Here is a 24,648-nt window from a genome sequence, read left to right as displayed (position 1 = left end):
TGAAATTGATTGAGTATGCTACATACTCTTGAGATTTTCACTTTGTTTATATTACGTAACTCTAAATAATGTGTGTTATTCTGGTGACTGCCTCAGCAAAGTCATATCTAACCTGGATAGGCAAGGTTGGTTGCATTTTGTGCTTCTTTTTATATATTTCAGTGTCATGGCTTCTCATTTTCAATATTTCTCCCTATTTTGGTATTTACTGCTGTCATTTTGTGAAAAACATGTACATAAAAATATTTGCCATCACAGACATTTTCATTTGGTGATTTCTTCATTTTGGTGCATTGCAGTTTATAAAGTTTCAATCAGAGACAATATTAAACTAAATAATTTAAGATAAAGTTCTCAAGATATCAAGATAATATTGTGTGTTGCAATTAGTTTTTCTTTGTCTCATAGCAAAATATTGTAAACCTTTACCCTTCAAAGCCATCTAAAATATTAAATTATCGGCACTGCATGAGAGCAGTGAGGAGGAGAAAGAGGAAAGGGAGAGGAGAAAAGTGGGTGGATCTGTGGTAGCCATTGCCAGCGATGGGAAGGATGAAGTTCATGCCCTCAGTACTTTATAATGGTCCAACAGAATCACTATTGCAAAGAACAGAGAGCATTACTATTTAGATGTGAATGAAAAATTAGAGAAAAAATGAGTATGGGCATCACAATGATATAGAAAAGTGTTTATTAAATTTTTATCCCTATAGAAAAGTGTTTGTTAGATTTTAAATGTGTAAAATTGAATACTATGATGTCCTATAACACCACCCAATACCTTAGTAAAAATTATATATGTCTATATAGACATGTACATATATAAATTTTACTGTTATATATATACATACAAATGCTGATAATGTGTAGACAAACCATCACACTTACTATTGTGATTAAAAATTGTATAAAACTATGGCAATTTATTAATATAATTGTTCACTTTAGTCCAGTTTTTCTATTTTTGAAAATTTATTATGTGCACATTACCCTATAGGAGGAAAATAAATTTGTATATGGTTTCCCATAGTACTTCCAAGATAAAATAACGGACAATATATTTAAAGATGTACAAACTGACAATAAATTTCCAACTAAATGAAGAAAAATACAAAACAAGGCCTCTAGAAAAATATATGCATAGTCTAAATAGAAAGTATTACTATAATTATTAATATTTTATGTATGAAGATGTCTAGTATTGAGGAGACATATCAACATTGTGTTTATGATACATATTAAAAAGTCTTTGTTAAAGGCAGTAAATTTTATAGAATTTGTGAAACATGGCAATAATGGCATTTGAAAAAATATTTTTTTTAAAATATATTTTATTGATATTTTACAGAGAGGAAGGGAGAGGGATAGAGAGCTAGAAACATGGATGAGAGAGAAACATCGATCAGCTGCCTCCTGCACACCCCCCACCGGGGATATGCCTGCAACCAAGGTACATGCCCTTGACCGGAATCGAACCCGGGACCCTTCAGTCCGCAGGCCGACGCTCTATCCGCTGAGCCAAACCGGTTTCGGCTGAAAAAATATTTTTGACATTACCTGGAATGTAGGGTCTAGAGCACAGGTCATATAGGAAAGGAAAGGGGTGCCCAGGAAAGTGGGGTATAGGGTTGGGGGAGCGCTCAGTATTAGAGGGGTACAGAGTGAGGAGGGGAACTCTCAGCACTGAGGGCTCAGAACTGACTCCATTAGTGGAAGAAAGGGAAAACAAATGCTTCTCAGAGCGTGAAAGGGGAGATGAATGAGGAGTGAAAAAGAAGGGAGAGCAAGTTATTGGAACAGCCATACACATATTCTAGAAATAACAGATAATCTCTATAGTGATCAAGAGCCAGAACTCTGGTGTCAGATTCTCTTGGCTCAAATCCCTGAGTCCCAATGTGATTTTGGGAAAATTCTTTAACTACAGGGCATCAGTTTCCTCATCTGAAAAATGTGCATGATAATAGAACGCATATCATAGAATTATTGTACAGATTAAATACATGCCCAGCAGGTAATAAATGTTCACCAATTTGTAAAGGTTATTTATTTATTTATTTATTTTGTACAGGAGATCAGGATTCCAACCGGTTTCCTTCTCTGTCAAAGAAGCATGTTCATCCTTGCCACTTGCCTCACTGGGAAATGGTGTGTTTATCTACGAAACTTTCCAAGTGACTCCTTGTTTCCCTGTCCCAGTTAGCGGAGCCAGGCTGGGTGTGCCATTCAGCCAGAGAGGCAGGCCCTGCTTACTGCCCTTCTCTCCCCTTTTGTTACAGGCAGGTGCTCGATGACAAGCTACCCAGAGTCAGGGAGAGAAAAGAATGCTCCACAGATGACCTGCTGCTTCAATCTTTCTCAGCCATTTGTGTCTGGGAGAAATATTTGCCCTTGGTTACGTGCTGTTTCCCGCTCTGAGTCACATCTCTTCCTTTCTCTCATTATTCTCCACGCCTACCTTTTCCGATAATGGCAAAATGACTTCTCGGGGTGTGCAGCCAAGCTGAGTGACCTAGCATGTCCTTGTGCAGGCAGATAGGTGTCTGTCCTATTTTTGGATAATTGTTGAAGTGGTATCCTCTGATTTCTCTCATGCTGCGTGGTCTCCTTTCTTTGCCACAGATACATTGCAACAGTCAACAACACAAGGAAGGGAGGTGGAAAAGAGATGAATGGTCACAACCTGTAGTTCACTTTTCATTTTAACTTTTGCTTTTCTGCCATTGTATTTCGGATACATAATTTTAGTAGAGCCCTCACACCTCTTCCCAGGGCGCTTTTTATTCAATTAGACATAGGTAATGTTTCTTTATGGAAAAGTCTTTAGCCGACTTCAACTCCCTGTTTAATTCCATTGCCCCCTTCTCTAGGCGTTTGGGACAGGAGTATCCAACAGCAAAACTGTGAAGATGACGTTTGTGTCATAGGAAACTCCTGTTTCCCCTTTTCTGTCCTGATTTTGTTTGGTGGCATGCCTTTTAATCAGGGCATGGTGTTCTCATATGGCTCGCAGCTCAAGGCCCTCATACTTGGGTCCCTTATGTAGTTTTTCAACATCCCGTTCTCAGATAATCCATTCACATTAAAGTAATGGATGACTGCTAATAGAGGGAAATGTTACTCCACGCAAAGGATATCTTTTCCTTAAAAAAGCATCAAGGTATAAGGTCCCAAAGGTGGCATTTCAGATACAGTCCAAAGAAAGTAGCTAAGGAGTGGGTACAAAATATTTTTTAAAAATACAACAAGTGCTTGCTTTTGCTCATTTGGCTATTTAGGGGTGAATGGGGGTGGGGTGGGGAATTAGGTTGATTAAATTATGGGAGCCCAAATTGTTTATATTCCTAAAAAATATAACCTGTGCCCTAGCCAGTTTTGCTCAGTGGATAGAGCATTGGCCTGTGGACTGAAGGGTCCCAGGTTCAATTCCTGCCAAGGACACATGCCTGGGTTGCAGGCTGTATCCCCACTAGGGGGCGTGCAGGAGGCAGCCAATCAATGATTCTCTCTCATTATTGATGTTTCTATCTCTTTCTCCTCCCTTCCTCTCTGAAATCAATAAAAATATATTAAAAAATAACTTGAATATCTTGTATATCCTTATCCTGCGTTCCCTCCTGCTTCAATTCCTTCCCTTGTCCTCCCTATATAATACATACCTTGAAGGAAAAAGATATACCAAACCCTGATTTGTGATAAATTGCATTAGCCTGGTAATTTTTTATTGCAGCACTACATAATTTTTAAAAAATAATTCTTAGAGTAATTTGTAACCTTGTAAAAATTCTTTAAGTTATTGTTATCTTAAATAAACATTCTAAAATGACAAAGTTACAAGCTACAGAAATAGAGCTATTATTATTTTTTTAAAAAAATACATATTTATTGATTTTAAAAAAAAGATATTTTATTGATTTTTTACAGAGAGGAAGGAAGAGGGGTAGAGAGTTAGAAACACTGAAGAGTGGGAAACACCGATCAGTTGCCTCTTGCAGCCCCCTACTGGGGATTGAGCCCACAACCAAGTTATATGCCCTTGACCAAAATCAAACCGAGTCGGAGGGCTGATGCTCTATCCTCTCAGCCAAACTGGTTAGGGCTAGAGCTATTATTTATATGATTTCTCTGCTTTGCAATTTAATTTGGTCTGGGTTTAAATGAGACAATGTATGGGCCTGTGTTTTCTAAAGTGTAGAATGCTATAAACACATGCTTTGGTATTATAAATTTGAAAATGGGAGGTAGGATAAAGAAATAGCAACATCCTAAAATCCTAGAAAGTATGCTTCCAAACTAGTTTCTAAGTGTTAGTGTTTTATATCCCTAAAGATGTGAAATAAGTTTTAGATAAGAGAATTGGGAGTAATTAGAATTAGTAAATTTCAAACTCCTCTTGCAAATGAAGAAATTTTTAAAGTTAAAACATGATTTCCACCCTAGCTCTGAAATCATCCCAAGTTTTCTTTAATTATTTATTCACATAGTCATTCATTCAAAAATATTGATTGAGCTCACTATGTGTTGGGGCACCATTTCAGAATCGCAGGAAACAAAGATGAAGTCATGCTTTTAAATCTAACTAGTAACCATGTAGGGTTAGTTAACAAGGGTTAGTTTTACTGTGTGGTAAGTGATATTTGGAGTTTGTACAAGATTTTATATGAAGACACAGAAGAGGCACTTAATGTGGAGGAGTTTTAGAAACAAAAGGGGTTCCAGGGGTGGGCAAACTTTTTGACTCGAGGGCCACAATGGGTTCTTAAACTGGACTGGAGGGCCGGAACAAAAGCATGGATGGAGTGTTTGTGTGAACGAATATAAATTCAAAGTAAAGGAGCGGAGGGGAGAGCAAGAGAACCCTCCGCTCTTTTGGCTCCGTGGGCCGGATAGAACAGCCGATCGGGCTGGATCCGGCCCGCGGGCCGTAGTTTGCCCACGGCTGGGACTGCCACGAGGAGAAGAGTGATCCTGGCATGGGGGCAGGAAAGAGCTGGCACTTCAGTGAGGGCTGCAGATGACAGTGGAGCAATAGTGAAGGTCTTGTGTACATTGTTCAAGAGTCTGGATTTTATTGTAAGGGCAATAAAATTATGCAATTGATAATTTTGAGCAGGAAGTCTTGATGGGATCACTTTGTTTTGAGGGGAAGATGGATTGGAGAAGGTCATATTGAAGGCTGGGAGTGAGGCCAGTTAACAGGCTGTAGCAACTAGCTGGGCAAAGGATGAAGATAGCAATGATTATGACAGTATAGCAGTGATCTTGGCAGAGAAACCTTCAAATAAAATAAATTTTAATTAATTTAAATATAGAGTAACATTATTTTGGGGTAAAATGTCATGATGATAAAGACTTAAAATTGTTATAAATCTAAGAATCCCTGTCATGAAGAATCAAAGCCACATACACAGTTTCACAATCAACTGAAGAATGAAAAACTAATGCATTATTTATTATGTTTATAGCACCCAGCCCTATAATTGATAGAAAATCCATGATTTTTAAAAATTGCTGGACTGAACAGATAGATTGGTTTTCATATATGTAGCCAAGTCTTTATCTGACAGAAGCTACAGAAAACAAGGAGCTAGAAAGCTCCTGAGAGATTTTTTTAGTTCAATCCTCCCCTTAAAGATAAGAATATTGAGACCCCTGAGATTAAACCATTTGCAGTAGGTGACACACCTCAGTAAAGGCAGTGCTGAGACTGGAATCCAGATCTTTTTTCATTACATCCAATAGCTTCCCAAGAAAGGCCTCTAAATAAATTCATGGGATGTGGATGACTGAAAAGAGGGACTTTCAAAGTTCTTTGAAACTATAAAGAATATTTTAAAAAGCTAGACATCTGCTTTATTATTAGAAGTTGGTCAATTTTCCAAATAAACTGACAACAAAAAATCTATGCTAAATCAGCAAATACACTTCACATACTCACTTTCTAGAAATAATTTTAGACTCTAGTCTGGCTTCATGGTACCAGTATCCAAGAACATGTGATTTATATTGTTTTACTTTCTCATTAAAAAAAATTGAAAACAGAATATTAGTTTATTCAGGATTAGGAAGAGATTTTATTTCATGAAGAAGATGAAATATAGTGGGTTTATGAACAAGCTATTCCATACTTTTCATCCAATGATAGAAAAATTAATAGGAGACCTCTTTAAGTGCTGGAAAAATAAAGAATTAAATTACCAATCTCATAATTTTTCACCAATACATTCCCAAATAAGCAATAATTCATGTTTTTTAATGTATTATGAGTTTTTAAGAAGGTAATTAGTTTGAAAAGAATATTTATTGATCAGTTCTATATTTAATGTAAGAAAAGCAATGAATGTATCTATGGATTTTTAGAAAATTTTTTATGGATATTGAGAAAGTCTCCAAATCACCCACCTCTCACCGACACCCAGCTAAAGAACAAACATGTTTGCACATGTGACCTGGATCACCTTAGTACAAAATTTCAGTTTTTGAAATAGTTAATGGCAAATCTCAATAAAAATTCACTTTGAAAGTATCCAATGCTATTAAGAAATAAGGAGTTCATATTTATCATTTTTAAAAGTTACTTGGTTGTTATATGACTTTGTGTATATATTTTGATTTTAAAACTTGCCAAATGAGTGGAAATGCTTTCAGGTAATGATCATAAGCGTCTTTTCTAAGGATCCTATCATGGCCTAAGACAGCTTTACAAGCCTCTTTTGAGGTTACTTTCAGAAAAATACAAGTCTCATAATTTAATCATTAATTTGCTTTGGTACCCAATAGTATTCCAATAAATCATCCTTTATTTCACCAGTCCTGGCAATTTGGAAAAATAAAATTAATATTTGAATGAAGATTTGTCATCTATGAAGATATTTAAAGGAATGTTAATTCAGGTTCTTTTAGTAATCCTGAAATTTGAGCATTTCACACTTTTAAGATGCGTAAATTGTAGTAACTACTCATATCATAGACAACATTTGTGTAAGTTATCATTTTGGAATAATGAGATTTCTAAAACAAAAGCAATGCATAACATTAAAATAGGATTCTACAGTTCACAATGATAAGAATAATTCTATACTGTGTAACAAAACCCATGTTAGACAACATATGGAAAGTTTATAGCTGTTAGTGTTTAATTTATAAATAATAGCTCAGTAGCATGGACCCAACAAATTGACAACTTTCTTGGAAGTCTCTCTACATGAATCACTGTGGTATTTAAGTATAAGAAATAGGCTTTATTGTAAAATGTTATTAAATAGCACCAATATTATTTGAAGGTAAAGTGAAATATTAACAGGAATGCAGCATACTGGTTTAATTTCTAACTATAAGAAAGAAAGCATATCCTAAACAAAATAAGAATTGGATACATATTATTTTAAGATAAACATTACTTATAAAACATTTCAGGGTTTTGCTTGTAAAGTTTGAAAGAAAAGCCAGTACATTGGTCTTTTACATTCTGTTCCCAAAGGAGATATAAACGCTTACATAATCAAGACAGTGCAATCTCAGCAGTAAAATTCCTGTGGGAGATATAGTTACTCATTCTATATATTAGCTCGACAAGAACACAAATATAATAAAAGTGCTTTAAAGCAATCTGATTAGAGCAACATTTACATTAAGTACAAAATATACAGTAAAATGAAATTTCTTGTTAAATAGGATTATAGATTAACAATACTTTATTTAAAGGAACACATTTGCATGAATCAATTTTCACATTTATTATATTTGATAGCCCCTATCACTACTGTATGCTTTCATTTCTGCAATTTCTAGAATCTTTGTATATCTTATTGCTAAGAATCCCTATGACTTTATCTGCAAAGGTAATTTAAAAGTATTACTTCCAGAGTAAAAAAATAAGAAATCCCGTATTTTTATGGCAGTTGTGCAAAAAACCACTGTAGTATTTGAGAGAAATGTATCTTGATCATTATAAATTCATCATGATAAAAGATATACTTTTGTACTAAAGCAAAAAGTGTTTGCCTTTAAAAATAGTGTTGTCAACCTATTGTATAATTCTGGTTATAAAGTGAGATATGAAATCAGTGGTTATTAATTATAAAAGCATTATTTGAAAAAAATTTGCCAATAAACATTTCTAAATGTGGCTGTCCATTTTAACAGTTTTCTTAATGAGCACAGTTGGGGAATGAACAGAACAGTAGTCGCTTTATGCTGTAACAACAAAGAAGTAGGACAGTATCCAAATCTCCAGACCTGGGACCAAGTGTTCAGTCGTGGCTCAACTGCACGCTGACAGAAGAGAAGATGCGTCCTGCGCTCATACACAATGGGGCAATGACAACGTCTGTCACACTCTTCCATATTGTCTGCACTGAAGGCTGGACCATTAGGCAGGTCTTTATAAAAGGCATTATAATCCTGGAATGGAGGAAGAGAGATGTGTAAGGATTATTGGTGTTACCAAATAAGGCCACTGGCTCTTGCACGTGTGTGAAAAGATATAACAATGGCCTAACTCACCTAAATTTGGCTGAACTTTTGAAACAAATAAAAGAAAGTGACCCACATAGTAATAAGATACACAGAAGGTAAGTTGCTTAAAAAATAAACGTGCAGGTAGATAACAAACAGTAATCTTATTTCTTTTGGTGGTATGCTATCTGAATCAGTAAAACAAAAAATAAACCAAACCGTAAATTTATCTGACCTTTACCCCTAAACATTAACCTGCTAACTCTTCACATTTCTCTGTGGTTCTAATTCCTGGTAGCCTTTCTTGTTGCCTTATTCCACTTCCCTTCCCCTTAGGACAGGCTGGGCTGAATGCTTGCGTGTGTATGTTTGTACGTCTAACATATTCAAACAAACTTTAAGTTCTTAAGTGAGGACATCCTTGATCCGTAGTAAATGTTTGAGGTGAAGTGAATTTAGCAATCTTTTAATTGATTTTTTACAGAGAGGAAGGGAGAGGGATGGAGAGTTAGAAACATCGATCATCTGCCTCCTGCACACCCCCTACTGGGGATGTGCCCACAACCAAGGTACATGCCCTTGACTGGAATTGAATCCGGGACCCTTCAGTTCGGAGGCTGACGCTCTATCCACTGAGTCAAACCGGTCAGGGCTCTATTTTTAATTTTTCACAATAATTACATGTACTGAAAAGGGTTGTGTGGTATAGTTAAAAGAGCCCTGCAATTTCTTAGACAAGAAAAACTAGACAACATTGAAATTATTTTATTCATATGCCTTTTCTTGAAATAACTGCATATTCTCATATTCCTCTGAACATGGCTTTTCTCTGTCACCCTCTGAAGAATGTTTCCTGCTGCCTTGGTGCTCTTTGAGCACAGTGGTGTTTGTGAATTCTCAGGCCTTGCCGGCAGCCTCAATGGAATTTTTATTATTACCTGGGTGGGCACAGGAAGTAGGGTTGATTTTCTTGGCTTGCTTTTAAAATGTGACTTAAGTAAAGGTCTGTGGTACTTATTCCAAAGAGAAGGAAAGATCAGGCAACTGTCTGATTGCAGTATTTTTAGAATACTGAATTATTCATATTGACTGTTTACTATACAGATTATATTAGATTATATTTATCTTGTGTTTTGTTCTAGTACTAAAGACTTGAAGCAATCTTGAAAGAAAAGTAATTACTAGGTGTTTCAGAGCTAAAGAGTTGAATAGAAACTTGAATGATGGCAACGTTCGGCTTCCTTATTCCATTAGTTTCTCATTTTATGTGTGGCTTTGGGAAAATTACTATAAATTAAAGTATGACTTGGAAATCGTAGAGAGTGGCTATCAGGATTATGTGCCCTTGAAATGTCCAAATGGTGCTGTCATTATAATAAATAGAACTATTTTGAAGTCAGAATGAAAACAATTATAACAAAATAATCTCAAATTGACATCCTACAAGACTTAACTTTAGATCAGAAAACTTCTTAATCAAATCCACTTCATTCAAAATATAATTAACTTGCCTTTCTTCCTTAGGCTAAGAGATTTATCATCTTCATAACTTGTTAGATTTCCATATCTTAAGAGGGAATTAAGCTCGGGACAAAAGTGGATTTTCCAGTTCAGCAGACTGCAGTAGCTCACACTTGAGGATGTTAGTTCATAGGACATGCTGAACTCATTATAATGTTATTTTCTTTAAGTTGTTGTTCTCTCCCGTTGGATCAAAGAATCCAAAGATCTTCTGATATCAAACAAACTGTTTCCTCAACATCCTAAATAGTACCCCTTCAGAAACTCCAGGCAATTTGGAATAACCCAAAACTTGGTTGAGGCTCAATGTGGCCAACCTAAATACTTCTTCCATTTAAAAAAAAAAATTGATTTAGAGAGAAGAAGGGAGAGAGAGAGAGAGATGTGATTAGGGATCAAACTCTCAAACTGGGTATGTACCCTGATGGGGAATTGAATCCACTACCTTTTGGTGTATGGGACAACAGCTCCAACCAACTGACCCACACTGGCCAGGGCCAAAAACTTCTTAAATAAATCTTATAATTTATAAGAGTATATATTCCTCCATTCGATAATAAAGCTCTTAGGACAGAGACTTTTATTTAGCTTTGTATTAACAATAGTGTCATGCAGATTGAATTGTCATAGCAATTTGATTTATTAAAAAATCTTCCAGAAAATGAGACTGATACTGCTGCATTCCTATCACAGGAACGGGTATTTGAATTGTATCCCAGCAAATATAAGGGGTAAGGGAGCTCCAGCCAACATTTCTTGGTATGATTTACTTGTGATCAATAACTGGCAATTGCCAAATGGTGGCTACCTCAGCCTGAGCGTGGTGTGGAATCAAATCAATTCCCTGGGTCCTAATGACCTGAACTCTGGTCTTGGATACATCGCCAGACTGAGTTCAGGGTTTTTGTTTTGTTTGTTTGTTGTTATTGTTCTTATTTTCACTTGTTTCTTTAAAGAATTTAAAAATCAGACCCGTTTTGATCATGTGATGTTTTCATAGCTTTGGTCACATACTCCCTATCAAAAGAAAAAAAGAGAAAGAGCGAGGCAAGAGCGATTGAGAGAGAGAGAGAGAGTGCACAAGCTTACTCAAATAGATTTGATATTCTCTAAGGTCTCTACTTGATCCATTCTTATCATGTCATGTAAGCCACTAAAGATTAATCTATTTTATCCAGGTATAAACTAACTTTTAAGCATTTTTGTTTGAAGTGACTTCTCTACTTGCAATCAAAGCTGTCTGATGACAAATGTATGATGGTTAAATATTAATGTCCCACATGAATGCAATATGAGAAGAAAGCTGGAGTTAAATAATATATTTCATGTGGCTGAAAAAGAACTTGGTTTGATGACTCACCCTACACAAAAAACCCCCATGGGTCTCAGGACAGCCAGGTGGAGAGAAGCATCATTTAGTTAATTGTAGTTTTACTTATATCTTTCCACCATTTAGAAAATGAAAACCTTTTTGTTTTCAAGTCTTCCACAAGTGCTTTAGGAAAACCTGGCTTTGTTGACTATAAACATGGCACTCTACATTTCCAAATAGCTTCATAGCCAACATTTCACAATAGGCTGTGGCTTCTCAGTTTTTCACATTTTTGAAAGTGAGAAAACTAACACAGAGGTTAGATGACTGGTTTTGGTTAATTAGGAATCCAAAATTTTATATGCTGAATTTTAAAAAATCCATTTATTGCCCTGGTGGGGTGGCTGTTAGTTTCAGCATCATCCTTTATACCAAAAGGTTGTGGGTTCGATCCCTGGTTGGGGTGAGTATGGGAGGCAACCCATCGATGTTTCACTCTCTCATTGATGTTTCTCTTTCTCCCTTTCTCTTTCTCTACAAAATTAAAACACACACACACAAACATATCCTTGAGCGAAGATTAAAAACAATCCATGTGCTAATGTCAGAATATGAACTAACTATACATCTGGCCTTTGTGGATCTGCTGATATATAAAGGCAAAGGTTTTCATTCCTTTAGCAGTCTTTCGGCATTTTCAACAGTTTAGTTGTTTACAATCTTTAGTGATCAAACTGAATTGATGTTCATTGTTTATCCTCTGCCTATTTGGTGAACTTCTATTTACCCTTTTTAGACTATTTTCTCTGTCCACATAGCCTTCCTTGTGCCTCCCTCCTCCTCCACAGATTTAAGAGAGTTTTCTCAGCATCCACCTTTGTACCCAGCCAGGTGCCCTGTTGTGCTGTGAAGAAGCTGAAGGCAGACCTTGCATCTTATTCATGATGGGCCCAGTGCCCTGCACAAACTAAGCATTCAATAAAGTTTCTTGGTTGAACTAAACAGCTACCTAGTTGACTAAAGAACTTGATTCAGATGGTAAAGGGGAATGGAGACTAATTTTTGTAACTTCTAACAAGGAACACACTATAAGTAAGGGTGCAGCAATACCATCTAAAGTGATTAGGAAAGGCATGGCGGCATCTGGGGTTACATATTTGACCAGGATGGACCTAAAGCACAAGCTTGGCAACTGCTGCCTCTCAAATAAAGTGGGTATCTTTTAAAACGACAACAACAAAACTTACTGGTTAAATATGGCATTTTCCCTTAAAATTTTTTGATGCTTAAAACTGTTCTCCAAAGCTTTATGATGCATTTTGAGTGTGAATAAAGTTACTCAAAGTATCCTATCAATGTCCAGTACGTTTACTGTATATATTTTCCCTTGAACCAGAATTGCTGTTTATAAGTGAAAAAGGAATCTGGAGGCCTTCTCATTTCATTATCCCGCAGTTCGAATTTTCATTCATTTGGTCTCATTCTTGCCATTTGCCCCTGGCAGGAAGCAGGTTTTACATCCTTTTCCAGTGATACTGTCACTGGCATTCTGCTCCGAGGTCACTTTTGTTTTACCCCAAGCATAGGTGGTGACTGCATAAAAAGTGATGGAAAAAACTAAGAGCCCTGCCCAAAACCAGACGCACAAGTCCCAACACAGCTATGAGAGAGAGCAGCCTGTGGCAGGAAACACGGCCTCCAGGTTTCCACCTCCACAGGCAGCTGGGGCCCAGCCTTCAGACAGAGGGACATTCCCTCTGTTTAAACTTCTAACCCAGCCTATGCCTCTCCTCGCCCCCACCCCCACCCCCACCCCCACCCCCACCCTACGATCTTAAAGAAAACACAGACTTTCAAGGCCTCCCATTCTCGCTAGGGTATTAGGAGCTGATGCGGGCAGGGGGCAGGTGGCAAGGAACATTCCCCTGTTTCAAAAAGCTGGTCCACCCCCCGGGGTGCCCCTTCTCACCAGATGTGCAGACAGCTGAGGGTGGCAAAGAGAATCCCCGCAGCAAAGGCCAGGGGGATAGCCAGGAACACTGTCAGGAACTTGTAAATCACGTATTTGCTGACTTCGAAGAGGGCATGGCTGCAGATCCACACCTTGTCGAAGGAGTGCGTGGACTCGGGCTCTGCGATCACATCCTGGAAGTCCACCTGCGGAGAGGGGCGCGGGGATTCTGAATTGTCACCAAACCCGCGCCCCCGGGAACCAGGCGCTCTCAGGGCGGGGAGAGCAGAAAGGAAGGGCTTGGCAGGGGTGCCCACCTTCTCTTAGGGTCAAGGTCGGCACCCAGAAATGTGGCTAAGAATTCCTGGCTCCGCAGGCGGCCCCGCGGCTGGTGGATTCTGGGTCCCCGGACCCCGCAGAGCTGACCCAGTGGCGAGGGCTGGGGTTGGCAGAGGTAGAAGCGGGGGCGGGGGGGGGGGGACCGCACCCCCTAGGCCGGGTGGGGCTGGGACTAGCCTCAGGCCCAGGTTTTGACCCACCCCGGGCTTCACCTTGAGATGCGAGTTGAGCTGGTTTGGATCCCGATCCGGGTCCGAGTCCACGTACTTCTCAGGGTGGGCGTAGTCGAGGCCGCTGTGGTGGCTGTAGGCGTCCTCGTCCATGAAGAGCTGGACGTCCGCCTTCTCGGTCTCCAGCCCCATCGTGGCGCTCGGCGCGCGGCGGCTGCACCCGGCTGGCGAGGCGCGGCTCCGGCCGCCCGGCCGCCCCTTCCCGTCGCGCCGGCCCCGCCCCGCGCGCCTCGCCTCCCCTGCGCGGCCGGGCGGCGGCCCTTCCCGCTGCCGGCTCCGCCGCGGGCTCCGGCTCCGATCCGGCAGCGGCCCGGGCGCCGCCCCACCGCCCGGCCCGGAGGGCGGGGCCCGGACGCAGCGGCACAGAGGCTCCCGCCTCGCGCGACCCGCGTCCTCCCTGGCGGGTCTCCCCCCGCCCTCCGCCTTCCCCTCAACCCCCCCCGCACCCTCCCCGGCCGGGAACGCGGGGAGTCGCTCCAACCTGGCACATCTGGGCCTGCCCAGGCGGCGAGGCGTGTCCCGGGGACGAGGACGCGCACTCGCCCCACGGATGGGGCCGGAGGCCGGGGGCCCGCCGCGGGATGCTAGAACCGGGATGCGTCAGGCCTGGCCGGCTTTCCAGGGTGATGGACTTACAAAGGGGGCCAGTTGGAGATGAAGATCGGGGAATGGTATCCGAGGTCTGGTTTCATCTCTTGTCTCTACTGGTCACGGTGTGAGCCTCGGCCCGTCTGGGAACCTCAGCTGCCTCCTTAAGCCACGGAAGCAATGATACCTGCTTCACAGAGCCTTTGCGTGAGAACTAAAGGAGTTAATTCATGTAAAACTCGCATACGGTCCCTAACACACAGTAGGCTCCCAAACCGCGTGGTGTCGTCGCACTGGGAGATGAGGAGCCATCCACCGGGTTGCCAGGCAACCCCGCAAGCACCAGGGGACTCGCAAGCACATCAGCTATCCAGCGAGTCCATTGCCCACAGTGTGTGAGGGTATGGCGTTGGGTAGGTGAGCCTCCTCCTGCCCCTAGGAGTTTGCACCTTCAGACCCGGAGGGAAGGTCTGATTTCCCCTCCTCTAAATTATAACTCAAGTTTCCTTTGAATCAGACAGACCCTGTCAAAAATTCCTGGAATCACTTCTGTAACTGCTTTGTGGGAATCATGTAAACAACCCCCTAGCATAAAAGCCACCTGCAATGGATGAACCAGTCTGCTAACTACCCACTCAAAAGCTTTTAGAAGGGAGGGGTTTGAATGTTCATAAAGGGTATAAGGTCTGGTGGACTTAGATGTGTGATTGGAGAGGAGGAGGAGTAGTAAAAACTTGCCAAAAGCTAAATAATGGGTTCTAGACTTGAGGGGGTGCCTACTCAGAGCCTAAGACGCAGTGGGAACCTGCTAGTGTTGCTGAATACAGTGCATTTGGAACTCGCTGTCCATACCAAATCCTCTCGTGTGAACTGGATTTGAAGAATGACCTCTTCTAAAAGAAAAAGGCTATTTTTGAAACAATAACAATTATAAAAAAAGAACAGGACTGCAATTCGAAAACTATTTTGGAGCCAAACCTTAGGATTTCTAATAATTAGGTAAAAAGTTGACCCACCACTATTGCTGCGTATGGAGGGCGGTGTTGAAGCACTGTAGAGGGTTAACTTGGATCTCGTGCTTTCTGGGCCCCTTCTTTTCCAGGGGTGGTCCTGCTTACCCTTTCCCTTCTTTCTTACTGTTCTTTCCCAGTTTTATTTATGTTTGGTTAATTCCAAAGTGATGAGTTAGACATTCTATTTATTGCCTTTTCTGTCCTTCTCTACCTCCTCCATTCACCCAAGAGGCCGACTGTGAGAGTTGGGACTCTTCTAGATATTTTTCCCCCCAACATCTATTTATCAACACGAATAGAAGACTTTAATCCATAAAGAAATCTGTAATATCAATTATCAGGACATGGAAAAGAAGTGAGTTTACAGCTAACTAACATTTTGTAAAAATTTAGTTTTCTTTAAATTATAACATCAGATTTTAAGATGTTTCATCCAAAGAAGACAGTCATTCCTGAATGATAGAGTGTTCTTAGGCAGTGGCTGAAAATCTGGCATTAGGGCTTCTTTCCTTATTGTTTTTTGTCCTCTGATCACATTTACATTCTAGTGGGATTAGTAAGACCTTTGCAATCATTTTCACAAGTAACTGCGTTATTATTATTATTATTATTATTATTTCAGGTGGTGGACTAGGAGACCAAAAAGGTGAAATTAACATGGTTTTAATGAGACAGTTTAGATTACAGATTTATTTGTAAAATGATAGCTATCTATGAAAGTGTCTCTAAAACCTGTTAAAAGAATCCCATGTAGGTTTGTTGCATGTAGCACAGAATTTAAAAGAGTAGAATGCATGCATGAATTCATTCATTTACCAATTTTTTATCAGTAAATGAGCGCTCTGCCCCCGCCCCTCAGTGGGTTTAGTCTGTGTGAGGTTCTTATTTTAATGAAATTCTTGTCCATTTCACCATTTTAATACATAAGATTTTTGAGAGGAGCTATCAAAATGATTTTTCTTATCCTATTAGTAAACGCTTAGAAAAATGTTAGCTACTGCTGCTCTCAAGGAGTTTAAACCAGTGATTACTACAGCAAAGGGTATCCTATCTCCACTAACTGGAGGAGAGATCTACCAGGAAAGGGGGAAGAGAGGAGGTCGATTGGAGCTATATGTCTGAGCACACTCTAGTATCTCTCTCCAAATAAAGCCTCTTTTATTAAAAAAAAAAAAAAATTGCCTTATGACCAAGGGAACTGTCAACGTAAGAAACATTCAAACCTGTAAAGAATTTTTGTGAGTTTATTTGAGCCCAAACTGTCAACAATTGCCGAGAAGCAAAATCTTAATGGATTGAGATAATACTCCAGAGAATGGTAGTTTTGCACCTTATTTTACACATGAGTATAATCAAAATAGAAGACCTATGTTGGTTACATAAAATCCATTGGTGATAGATTAGAAAAGTGGGAGAAAGCAAAGCAGGGAAACCTCTGGGATTGGATAAAAAATAAAATGATAAACACTTCTTTTATTTAGGTGAGTGCAGGATAGGTAACAGTCAACAACTAACTCAATAACAATGAGGGGATTAGTGGTCTGTGCAGAGCGGTGCCTGTGCTTTGAGAGGTCCGGAAAAAGGATAATTACTTTGACATTCCAATGATATGTTATCATAGATGCAAAAAGACAATAGACAGGCACAGATAACGTAAAGATGTCAGGGAAGATGCTGGCTTAGGACATGACTACCCACAATAAACTGCTTTTAGTTAAAAAAAAAAAAAAGCTTTAATTTCAGTCCATCCTTTATGATTACTTTAAGTCTCTGAGTTTGCAAAGCCACCATGCAGGCCTTCCCCGAGCTAGTCAGGTTAGCATGTATCCTCTTTTCGTTCACAGAAATAAAAAATTTTGTAATAAATCTATACCAGTGCATTCATCTTCTGGCTGTTATCATAGATTCTGACAAGATGGCTGTTTTTCAGATGATTTATTAATATAGTTGAAGATTAACAACTTGATAATGTTATAGGCAGTTAGACAGACATGAGCAGAGCAAGGACCATGAGCCAGGTATAGAAACTCACCAGGGCAGACAGCCCCAGATGCCTGGCAAAACTGGGAAAACAAGAACCTCACCCCCAGGGAGACCTATCCTTCCCTAGCATACTCCTGGTCATGCGATTTGGACCTCCTGTCTTTTCATATCACTAGTCAGGCAGTTTAGACCCCCTGAACTTTTCCCCCCTAAAGATAATTTCTAGGCCTCAGTTATATTTCAGCTCTAGCCCAGAAAAGCAGGAAAACCAGATAAGTGATGCCATGGCTACCTCAGAAACAGCTACATTGATTAATAACGCGCAGCCTTGGCACCGACCAATCAGTGGAGACCACGTTCCTGAAAGAACACACCTGATAAACTGTTGAATATTCTACTGAGACCCTCCCCTGAGACTCCCCTATGATTTCCACCTGCAAGAGAGATAAATATGCTCAGGATGAAGAACCCAGGGCACGCTCTCCCCCACGGGAGCACACCCTTGCCATTTTCTTCTACCTTCTTTCCTCCAAGGGACCCCATCAAAATTGCAATCAGGGGAGCAGCAGGCAGCTGCATCTTGTCCTGAGCTGTCTCCAAGGCCCCCTTTTCTCTGACTTCTCAGTGAGCCAAAGCAGCCCAGCCTAGGCTCTCCTGTTGCTGCTTCTATGCCCTTCCTTGTGTCACTGTCCTAAGTATATTTTTGCTGCGGCCAATAAATTCTCACTTATTTTGCTACACTTTGTCTCTTGATTGAAATCTTTCCTTCAAGAAGACAAGAAGTGAAATCTTAACATCTCCCTGGTAACATACATTTGGTGCCGTGACTCGTATAGCAGCCATACAGCTCCAAATGGTACTGTCTGAAGGATACCAAGCCCTCACTCCCACAGGACAGATTCCTTATTTTGGGCCTCTGGACAGACATCAGCAGCCACCCCGCTCCTAGCAAGTATGGGAACCCAAAGCCCACAATGACCCCAATCAGCTTGAAGCAGCCAGAGTGGTCTTTGCTCAAAGGCCTTTCAAGAATTGGGTTCCCATAGTTTGAGGAAGTTAGATATGAATGGCTGGGGTGGGGCCTGCCCTGGGGTCCTGAACAGGGGTCAGACCAACTTTGCCTTCAGACTGCCTCCCTAAGGGTGGCCCAGCAGCCAGCAGACTGCCAGTGGGCAGGTTCGGAACCCGGGGGTTCTTGGCGCAAGCTCAGAGGAAAACGACATGATTCAATACCACCTTACTAGGGGCCTGGACTAATTTAATAAAAATTGCATTGCAGTTTTGGTCCTCCCATGTTATTTTCTGTATGCATTATGGGTAAGGGCATGCTTAGAAGAAATATAGTTATGTTAGGGGCCCAGTGCATGAATGTGTGCACCTTGAAAGGAGCTGTGGGCTGCGAGGCTGCGGTGGGCACAGGGGTGGGTCTCGGCCCATCCTCTGCACCCCTGCCCGGCCCCTCCCACTGCAGCCCCCAGTCCCCTGTCTGATGGCAGCCCCGCTCCTGCTGCCAGCTGCTCGCACCTACTGACCTACTGATGGCGCAGAGCAATTGGGGCCAGTGCCAGCAGCGAGTGCGAGCGGGGTCGGTGCCAGCAGCAGGTACAAGCACCGGGCAGGACTGTGGTGTGCAGGAGCAAAAGAATTTTCAGTAACCACCAGAGGCTCGTCCCGTTGACAGCAACTGGCACCCCACCTTGGTCTGGTGCCCCTACTCACCTGCTCCACCATCCCTCTGCGGCCAACGCCCGCCATGTTCCACACTCTGCTGCCTACTCCTGCACCCACTTTGTTCTGTGTGCGCCTCCTGATGGTCAGTGCACGTCATAGCAACTGATTGTTCGGTTGTTCTGCCATTCGATCTATTTGCATATTAGGGTTTATATATATATATAGATAACCCCTTTCTGTCAACCATCCCTGAATGGAAATGAAAGTCTCCACCCAGCCCTAACCGGTTTGGCTCAGTGGATAGAGCATCAGCCTGCGAACTGAAGGGTCCCAGGTTCGATTCTGGTCAAGGGCATGTACCTTGGTTGCAGGCACATCCCCAGTGGAGGGTGTGCAGTAAGCAGCTGATCAATGTTTCCCTCTCATCGATGTTTCTAACTCTCTATCCCTCTCCCTTCCTCTCTGTAAAAAAATCAATAAAATATATTTAAAAAAAAGAAAGTCTCCACCCAGAAAATCCCTCATTTAAACTATATAACCCAGGAGTTTGGGGCCATTGTCTCTCTCAATTGGCCTTGGTTTGAGTGTATCTTCAATAAATCCCACTTTGCTTTACTTTCATCTTCATTGATTTTAAAATCTTTTCTGCATCAACAAGAAGAACCGAGGTCCCAGCTGGTAACCCCGATTGTTAACAATAATAGATTAGTATTTGTGAGTAGGATAGTTTATAATTATTTGGTTACTCACTGTTCTCACCATGTATCTAAGAAAAAGGGGTATTTTTCTTCTTCATTGAAAATTGTATGTGAATGCTTTTATGAGTAAAATATCTAAGTTCTCTCTTTTTTTTCAAATTATAAATGTGTCATTTCTTTTTCCTGTATAGTTTATATATAATATTAGGCAGGTCTGTTTTCAAGCTGCCTTGTGCAAATTTGTTATTACTTAAAATAATACTGACTTCTTGATTTCACCATTATGATCTAATGATATTTAAAGCATTGGGATTAGACAGGGTTTCTCATCCTTGATACTATTGATGTTTTGGACCAGATCATTCTTTATTTTGGGGGGGTATCCTGTGCATTGCAGGATGTTTAGCAGCATCCCTGACTTCTACCCACTAGATGCCAATAGCACTCCCCAGTCATAACAACTAAAAATGCATCTAGCCCTTGCCAGATGTCCCCTAGGGGCCAAAATCACCTTCCCCTCCTTTCCTGGGCTGAGAATTATTGCATAAGACAATGTTGAAACTACTAAATGTGAATGGGGAAAGTCAAGGTCCAGTTGTCCATTTATAAACCCATGCTGAAATCTCAGAATTGTAATACCAATTTGTCAGAAACTCCAGGGATTTTTGATATATTTTTTTTTGCCAGGTAACAATTTTAGAAGAACCAGTTACCATCGCTTAATTGCATTTTTTCAATATGATGTTATTATTTGAGTGATACATATACCTCATTGAGATACCATCAGGAAACAGCTGCTAGGCCCTGGCTACCTTGCAGCCTCCTGCATGTCCCTCACAGAGGCTGGGATGGTTTGGATAATTATAGCTGGAAAACAGAGATTTGGGACTTCCTGATTTCATCTCAGGACTGTAAAATTTAGTAGGTTTTGACAGTCTTTAGCAACTAAATATCTTTTGCAAGGTTTAGGGGATCTCAGCTGAGAAGTCCATGGGCTCGTTAGTGGGACAGGTAGGTAGCTGCTTAGCATGTGCTTTAAGCATCCTTCGCAAACGTGCTTGCTTCCAGCAAGGACACAGCCTGAGAATTTGGAAAAACCTGAAGTATCCTATAGGATCCGTTTTCTCTGGAGAGTGGGCTTTGCATAAACTATTACTCTTTCTTCATCAATATGTATTTTTGTCTTCTCTCTTCTCCACCCTCACCCGATAGTTATCCACTACCCAAAGCACAGGATAAAAATGCTTAAAGGAACAGGTAAAAAAGAGTCTGTTATTAAAGTTATTCGGTAATCAAACTTTTGTGGAATTGTGCCAGGGAGTTTAATGTCACTTAAAGCCTGTTCATTTATTTTTTTTCTTGCCTATCACTTGTCTTTTTGTCCACATTCGGGATAAAATTAGCCCAGTACTGGTGAACCAGGGAATTTTTTAATTTAACTTTAAGGTACAGTAGCTTTTTTTGGTAATTGGTGCCAGTTTAATCTTCTGGCTGTTTCAAATAGCACTTCCTCTCAAAAACCTCTTTTCATACACAAGAATTTTCAGAATTAACTATTATTTGGGAATATTTCACTCTTAAAATTAGATGGGGAAGAAGGCACACTATTGAAGTCTGTATTCATGATTAGAGCTGATATGGTAAGTCATTTCGTTCTATTTGAAACAATGTATGACAATTAATTTTAGATGTACTTTATCTTATTTTCCAAAAGTAAAGGATGTTCTTATTTTATAGTTTGAATATCCCATCGATTTCTAGAATTCTGTATATATAAATAAAACATATCCATAGAACTTTGATATTTTATCTTTCCAGACAATGAAATAGGCACTAATTAACTTCCGGTGAGCACTAACTTTCAAGTTAAACTCTTTAAAAAAACATATATTTTTATTTATTTTAGAGAGGAAAGGAGAGGGAGAGAGAGATAGAAACATCAATAATGAGAGATAATCATAGATCAGCTGCCTGCTACATGCCCCCTACTGGGGATTAAGCCCACAACCCTGGGCATGTGCCCTTGACCAGAATTGAACCTGGGACCCGTCAGTCCACAGGCTGACGCTCTATCCACCAAGCCAAACCAGCTAGGGCTCAAGTTAAACTCTTAATAAGCACAACTTCCTCTATATTTAAATGGGAACATATTTCTGCAAAGCTGCATAGTTAAATGATTTCCAAATACCCATGGAAATGTTCAAAATAAGATCACTAGTTACTACAACAATAGAGCTGGAGGTTGATTTCTTGATTAAAGATTTTATTTTGGACAAAAAATATTATCATGGCTCAATTTGAAGTCTTTGTTTTCTCTAGTAATTATTTTCACAAATGTTATTCTACTTTCATTTAGAGCAAATTTCAATTTTTAAAAAAGAACATAGCTAATCTATATTAGTCAAGAGAAAAAGGATGGGAAGTATTTTTATTTTATTGCATATTTCCAATAGAAGAATAAGGGCAAAAATGTAGAATGCTCTCCACCTGGTTCTTGTAAATTGCTTTTTGGTGTCTCTTAGGCAACCTCGAATGCTGGAGACAGTAACCTGGGAGTGCAGAGCGAAGAGTTGGATGCTGCCAAGGGGCTTTGCAGAAGAACTTTTGGATTATACTTTCCTATTCATAAACACCTAGGAAGAATTTTGTTTCCAGAAAGTTTACTAAAATAATGTTTGTCTATTTTTGCTCCGTGGTTACATGAAACTGCAGGGCAGATTTTTACATTACCTAAGAGCATAAAATAGGTTAGACAACTTAGATGCCTGTGTCCACTCATTCTGGGCCACTGAAGCCCAGATGGGCCCTCACTATCTGTCAACTGCTTAGTAACTTCCGGGTTCCTTGTTTAAAACAGCAAGGTTTGGATATAAAGGTAGATATTTAAAAGGATACCCTATTAAATACATTGTAAGTCAGACTATTGACATTCTTGTGTGCCTGAAGAAGACATTTCTTCTTTAATTAGATAATTAGGAAGCAAATAAATGTCCATTTCAAAAGCAATTTTATTAGATGTTTGAATTTATTTAAAAAAATAGGATTCCTTCAGAGCATTCAGAAAACTCTCATTTTACTAACCTCAAGAGAAACAACAAAGTTTCCATTGAAATATGCACTAATTCCCATAACATCTGTATTTATGTCAGTATGTAACTTTTGGGAAATGATAGCAATTATTTGCCAAATAGACACAGAGTGCCTATTTTCCCTTTATTAAGGAATGCAGATAAAATTCTGCAGGGCACTTGTTATCACTCTGTATACATTCACAATTTACCAACAACTATGCATTTTTCCTTTCTAAAAACGATTGTGGTCATTGGATAAACAAGTCACTGAAAACAAACTTAGATAGTAAAACACTCTGGTTCTAAGAAACTGCAAACTGCTTTATTTGGAATAGTAGAATTTGCAGAATGTTGCCGTAAAGGGCATGCTACTCAAATTACTTGGTTCTGAAGAATCTTACTTTGAAAGCAAAGTATTTTCTGAAGGAATGGAGTACAAAATAGCTACATGGTTGGGCAAAAAATAGTTATTATTTTATCATTATGTAAAAACCTATTCAATTTTCTATGTATATATTGCGAGTCTTTTTCATTAAAAATATAATAGGAGAAATAATGAATAACTTAGGTTTAAATTATTTATAACTACAGGATGCCAGGGAGCAGAGTTGGGCTGTCCTCCAGGAAAAGATTAAAATGCAGTTAAGTTTCTTTTAGGTTTAGGGATATGTTTTAGGATATTGAAACCTACTTTCGAAGCTCACACTCCCGTTGTGGATCTTATTTCTCCCTAAATTTCTTCAGTGTTTTCTTGTTGGTTTGTTTTTTCCTGCCAGCAAAAGTGTTTCCATAATAGAACTGTTACCCCTTTCCTCCCCTCCCCTCCTCTTCCTTTCTCTCTTTCTTGCTTTCTTATTCTCTCCTTTTCCAAAATGTAATTTTTCCCAGTCATGCTCATTAACAATATCTCTGGGTTGGGAAGAATTTTGGAGGTTCTAGATCAGTGATCATCAATCAATGACTCTTCATTAAGTGGCCATATAGGCTGTGTTGAAATATTTAGCAAAGGGGGATTACTTTATAAAGCAACCGAAATATATCTGTTATAAAATTCTTCATTATTTGTGCCAATATCATCTATTTGAATTTCTTTCTCTTTCCTTTTCCTTCCTTCCTTCCTTCCTTCCTTCCTTCCTTCCTTCCTTCCTTCCTTCCTTCCTTCCTTCCTCATTCCTTCCTTTCCTTTTCTTTCTGTCTCTCTCCCACACCCCATTAGTCATCTTCTGCATTTGACAGTTTATTTAAAAGTGTAAAATGTCAGCCCTTGACCCTATTGAGATTCATTTCTAGCCAGATTAATTTCTTTAGTTGTTCTTCACATTTCACTATTTTCAAATACTTACAATAATTTTTCTCACTGAACCTGTTTCATGTCTCAAAAATCACACTTAAGGTATAATATATGGTCTGGGTTCTGAGCACCAACCTTTATTTCAAGTGCTCAATAAATCTTTTCTGAACTGAACTACAGCCCCTGCTGGTCACCATCGAGCTCCAGGCCTGTTTAACATGTGTGTTGGCTTGTCCCACAGACACTTGAATATCAACATGTCAAGTAAGTAGTGTATCATCATCTTGCCCTGATCTCTTCTTCCTCCTACATTCCTTATATTAGAAAATGTACTTCATTAAGCTGCTCAGGACAGGAATTTGGGGATAATCTTTTTTCTTAACCCCATATTCATTTTGTCACCAAGCCTTGTCAATCCTACTTTCACATACCTCTCTAATTTTCTTCTTTGCCTCCTCTCTCTACTTAGTTCAGGCTCTTATTAGTTCCTGAATTCCTGCAGCAGCCTCCAAATTGATTTCCT

General features: G+C 39.8%; 1 protein-coding gene across 1 annotated transcript; it reads right to left on the bottom strand.

Moving 5' to 3' along the window:
* Positions 1-5,834: 5,834 nt before the first annotated feature.
* On the bottom strand, positions 5,835-14,133 carry CAV2 (caveolin 2). The gene is made up of 3 exons (XM_080666449.1): positions 13,793-14,133; positions 13,260-13,447; positions 5,835-8,403 (listed from the first exon to the last, which is right to left on the bottom strand). The coding sequence occupies exons 1-3, from the start codon at positions 13,940-13,942 to the stop codon at positions 8,253-8,255; spliced, it is 489 nt and encodes a 162-aa protein (XP_080522575.1). The 5' UTR covers positions 13,943-14,133; the 3' UTR covers positions 5,835-8,252.
* Positions 14,134-24,648: the final 10,515 nt, after the last annotated feature.

Source organism: Plecotus auritus (genome assembly GCF_963455305.1).
Source record: "Plecotus auritus genome assembly, chromosome: 4".
NCBI lineage: Eukaryota > Metazoa > Chordata > Mammalia > Chiroptera > Vespertilionidae > Plecotus > Plecotus auritus.
The sequence above is the reverse complement of the archived record's forward strand: the minus strand, read 5'-3'. Positions and strand labels throughout refer to the sequence as shown.

Excerpts from the sequence above, each read along its gene's own strand:
- CAV2 (XM_080666449.1), bottom strand. The coding sequence starts at position 13,942 with ATGGGGCTGGAGACCGAGAAGGCGGACGTCCAGCTCTTCATGGACGAG. Across the intron at positions 13,448-13,792 it reads AGCTCAACTCGCATCTCAAG|GTGGACTTCCAGGATGTGAT; the intron begins GTGAAGCCCGGG and ends CCCTCTCCGCAG. Across the intron at positions 8,404-13,259 it reads CTCAGCTGTCTGCACATCTG|GATTATAATGCCTTTTATAA; the intron begins GTGAGAAGGGGC and ends CCTCCATTCCAG.